Source organism: Polypterus senegalus, chromosome 3 (genome assembly GCF_016835505.1).
Source record: "Polypterus senegalus isolate Bchr_013 chromosome 3, ASM1683550v1, whole genome shotgun sequence".
Classification (NCBI taxonomy): domain Eukaryota; kingdom Metazoa; phylum Chordata; class Cladistia; order Polypteriformes; family Polypteridae; genus Polypterus; species Polypterus senegalus.
The window spans coordinates 273,016,288-273,020,975 of record NC_053156.1 but is presented as its reverse complement, the minus strand read 5'-3'; the positions used below and the strand labels follow the sequence as shown (position 1 = coordinate 273,020,975).

General features: G+C 37.3%; 1 protein-coding gene across 1 annotated transcript; it reads left to right on the top strand.

Annotated features, from left to right (window-relative positions):
• Positions 1 to 227: 227 nt before the first annotated feature.
• Positions 228 to 1,172, top strand: LOC120526675 (olfactory receptor class A-like protein 1). The gene has a single exon (XM_039749831.1). The coding sequence runs from the start codon at positions 228 to 230 to the stop codon at positions 1,170 to 1,172; it is 945 nt and encodes a 314-aa protein (XP_039605765.1).
• The last annotated feature ends 3,516 nt before the right edge of the window (positions 1,173 to 4,688 follow it).

Here is a 4,688-nt window from a genome sequence, read left to right as displayed (position 1 = left end):
AAATTCCATAAAGAAAGAGATCAGAACAGGAATTCAATCTCATTCTCCAGTTGACAACCACTGTGCTACTCACTTATCTATTACAAGAACCAGGTCATTAGTTCCTTGTATCAGTAATTCTGTAGGTGAATAATGTTTTGTAGTATTTGTGGAAAATTTACATTTAAACATTTTTCTGAAGTCCTGCCTCTTATTTCTTGGCTACTAGGTCTTGACAGTGAAAACGTATGGACACCAGAGCAATCATCAAAGCTTCCAGTTTCCTCATCCTGACAATCATCAGCATTCCAGCCAATGTTTTTGTCTGCTGTGCTTTCCTACACAGCTGCTTGATAGGTGCTTGGCCTCAAACGGCTGACATCATTCTTTGTCACCTGGCCTTTGCCAACCTCATGGTAGCCTTTACTCGTAGTATCCCACAGACAATAGCTGCCTTTGGCTATCTAAACCTCTTCAATGATGTTGGCTGTAAACTCACCATCTTCTGCTTCCGTGCCTTCCGTGGTCTCTCCATTAGCCTTACTTGTCTGCTTTGTGTCTACCAGGCAGTAGCCATCTCACCTGCTACCTCCCTTCTTGCCCCTCTGAAAATTAGTATCCCTAAGCATCTGCAGTATATCATCATATTTCTCTATGTTCTCTACTATTCCACAAGTGTCACAACTGCACTTAATGCTGTTTCCAGCCTCTTCAATAACACAATTCCTCCATATACATTTAATTTAGAGTACTGCTTTGTTGTAGGTAAGGAATATTCTGTATATATTTCCATGAGCTTTGGGGTCATGTGCAGAGACCTTTTGTTCATTTTGTTAATGATCGTCATGAGTGGCTACATCCTAAGACTACTATACCGTCATAGTAAAAAAATGAAGAACATCCTCAGCTCAGACAACAGCCAAAAAGGAGGGAGAGCAGAGGCTAAAGCTTCACGGGCGGTGGTCACCTTGGTCATCTTGTATATTGTCTTCTTTGGCATTGATAACGTCATCTGGGTATACTCCCTGACCATCTCAAGAGTGGCACTTCTAATTTCTGACATCCGGGTCTTCTTTGCAACCCTATACACTTCAGTATGTCCCATTGTGGTCATCACCACTAATCCAAAAGTCAAAAGGAAATTAAAACTTTTCAAGATAAAGAAAGAAGTCCAGCACACAGAGAGAATTTAATACATACAATGTGGACAATCATTATTTCACTCACTGCGACAAGAAAAGAAGATGAGACTGTTTGCTAATAAATTAAGCTAATAAATGCACTAGATGTATTCAAATGTACATTGTTTATTTATCTGGCAACTTGCATTATAAATGAATGACACATCAAATGAAATTGATTCCATAATTTGCCATTTGGAAGACTCATACATAGAAAATGTCACTCTGGGATGCACAATGATTCAGTTAGCTTTACACTTTTCAAACCAGCACCTGATCCATCTGAATTTATACATTATTTAATCATTTTACTCAATTTCATTACGCCTTGCAGGCACAAATGCTAAGCGTACTTGAAATATTAATTTTTTTTTGGACAGCCACAAACACCTGAAATTTCTATTTTGTTATGATCAATAATAAACTTATTGAAGTTGTGAGTTCAGTGAAAGCAAACAAGACATAATGATATGTGGAATCTGGATAATGTAAAAAGCTGCACCACTTCTTTTCAAGTCAAAGCTTTAAGTTTTAGGTTCTTCTCATTCAAAAAATGCATTTATTAACTAATATCCTGCCCTGATCCCACTGCTCCGAGTACAGGCTATATAGTCCCCTGTCTTAAATTAAATGTTTTTAATAATAATAATAATAATAATAGATTTTATTTATATCGCGCTTTATATTTAACAATCTCAAAGTGCTACAAAATAAGAATAAAATTAACAAACAAAAAAAATCTATAGAAATAATTTAACAAAAAGCCTTTCTAAAAAGATAAGTTTTTAGGTTTCGTTTGAAGGCATCGATCGACTGTGGGGCTCTCAAGTAGTCGGGGAGAGAATTCCACAGCCTCGGCGCCACCAAAGAAAAGGCTCTATCACCCATACTGCTAAGTTTAGTTCTGGGAACTTGAAGAGTGTTGGTATGCACAGAGCGGAGGGTGCGTGAGGAAGTATGAGGGATAAGGAGTTCCTGTAAATACAGGGGAGCAGATCCATAAATGCACTGATGGGTAAGGATGGAAACCTTGTACTCAATTCTAAGTGGTACAGGGAGCCAGTGAAGGGTTTTCAAGATAGGAGTGATGTGGTCATGCTTTCGCACCCTCATCAGGATCCTGGCAGCGCTGTTCTGAATGTACTGGAGTCTTTTCATACTAACTTAAATCACTCTTATGGTGTCTTATTTATAGAACTGATTAAGTGCCTTCAAGGGATAGTCTATCAGGACTTTTTCTTTAAATTCTAAAATTAATGTAATGCCACAATACAGAATCTTTTAAAGAAAAGACGCAAAAAATATGGAGCAAGACCCCTTGGAATCTAAGTTCGAGAGGGTTAATTCCTTAGATAAATGTATTAATAAATAATAATAATAATACATTTTATAAATAAAAATAAATGATAAGTGGTAAAAATAAATAAAAGTAGCAACTTATGAAAATTGCTTGTTGTTAAACCAGATTTTCTACTATGAAGGGGAATTTTGATGTAAGTCTGCACAATGAGGATATAAATTGTCCTCCTTTTACTATTTATTTGCAAAGACCGTGACCAGGGATAGATGGAAGGATGGAATCATTTTTGGGTAACATAGCTTTCATCTTAAAGAAACAGCATAAATGGTTAATACCTGTCATAAACCTGTTCTGACATATCAGGAAATCAGATAAAGGTCATGTGTACAAAAAAGACAAAGATGTAATACACAAAATGTATTAAAAGATGACTTAGAGATCATCAGATGTCCTGCAAGCAAGATTGGACAGTTGTCACATACACAAAAATTTCAAGGATAATAGCTAAACCTAAAGATACAGGAAGAATTAAAATTTAATAAAACAGACTTCTATTTTATATAAGTCATTTGGGTGTAAACCAGTGAATCATCCAAAGTAATTGTATGTATTGATTGGCACTGTATGTAAATTCAATTGTTTATAAAATGAATCTCTATGCTGCTTCGCAGTTAGGAGACCCGGGTTCGCTTCCCAGGTCCTCCCTGCATGGAGTTTGCATGTTCTCCCCATGTCTGTGTGGGTTTCTTCCGGGCGCTCCGGTTTCCTCCCACAGTCCAAAGACATGCAGAATAGGTGGACTGGCGATTCTACATTGGCCCCAGTGTGTGTTTGGTGTGTGGGTCTCAATCTACATGCTTCCGTTAGGTCAGATTATCTCAGGGCACAACGTGAGCTACCACAGCTATGCTGATGACACACAGCTGTACTTATCAATAGCACCTGATGACCCCGACTCTCTTGATTCACTAACACAACGTCTGACTTGTATCTCAGAATGGATGAATAGTAACTTTCTCAAGTTAAATAAAGAGAAAACTGAAATCTTAGTGATTGGCAATAATGAATACAATGAGGCTATTAGAAATAAACTGGATACATTAGGATTAAAAGTCAAAATGGAGGTAAAAAACTTAGGGGTAATTGTTGACTGTAATCTGAATTTTAAATCGCATATTAATCAGATCACTAGGACAGCATTTTTTCACTTAAGAAACATAGCTAAAGTTAGACCTCTTATATCACTGAAAGATGCTGAGAAATTAGTTTACGTGTTTGTTTTCAGTCGACTAGATTACTGTAATGCACTCCTCTCAGGACTACCGAAAAAAAGACATAAATCGTTTGCAACGAGTGCAGAATGCAGCTGCTAGAATCCTAACTAGAAAAAGAAAATCCGAGCACATTTCTCCAGTTTTGATGTCACTACACTGGTTACTTGTGTCATTCAGGATTGACTTTAAAATTCTGCTTATGGTTTATAAAGCCTTAAATAATCTCGCCCCATCGTATATATCGGAGTGTCTCACATCTTATATTCCAAATCGTAACCTCAGATCCTCAAATGAGTGTCTCCTTAGAATTCCAAGAACAAAACTTAAAAGAAGTGGTGAGGCGGCCTTCTGCTGTTATGCACCTAAAATCTGGAATAGCCTGCCAATAGGAATTCGCCAGGCTGATACAGTAGATCACTTTAAAACACTGCTGAAAACACATTACTTTAACATGGCCTTTTTATAACTTCATTTTAACTTAATCCTGATACTCTGTATGTTCAGTTCATCATAATAACTATTCATGGTGGCTCTAAAATCCGTACTGACCCCTACTCTCTCTTCTGTTTCTTTTTCTGGTTTCTTTGTGGTGGTGGCCTGTGCCACCACCACCTACTCAAAGCATCATGATGCTCCAACAGTGATAGATGGATTAAAAGGCAGAAGTCTACATGACCATCATCATCAAGCCCTTCCGTGAGAACCCTAAATCCAAAGAGGACTGTTTCATTTATGTTAGGTAGAATGCCCAGAGGGGACTGGGCGGTCTCATGGTCTGGAATCCCTACAGATTTTATTTTATTTTTTTCTCCAGCCGTCTGGAGTTTTTTGTTTTTTCTGTCCACCCTGGCCATTGGACCTTACTCTTATTCTATGTTAATTAATGTTGACTTATTTTGTTTTCTTATTGTGTCTTTTATTTTTCTTTTCTTTATTATGTAAAGCACTTTGAGC

Bases quoted from the DNA above. Each gene is read 5' to 3' on its own strand.
- LOC120526675 (XM_039749831.1), top strand. From the start codon at position 228: ATGGACACCAGAGCAATCATCAAAGCTTCCAGTTTCCTCATCCTGACA.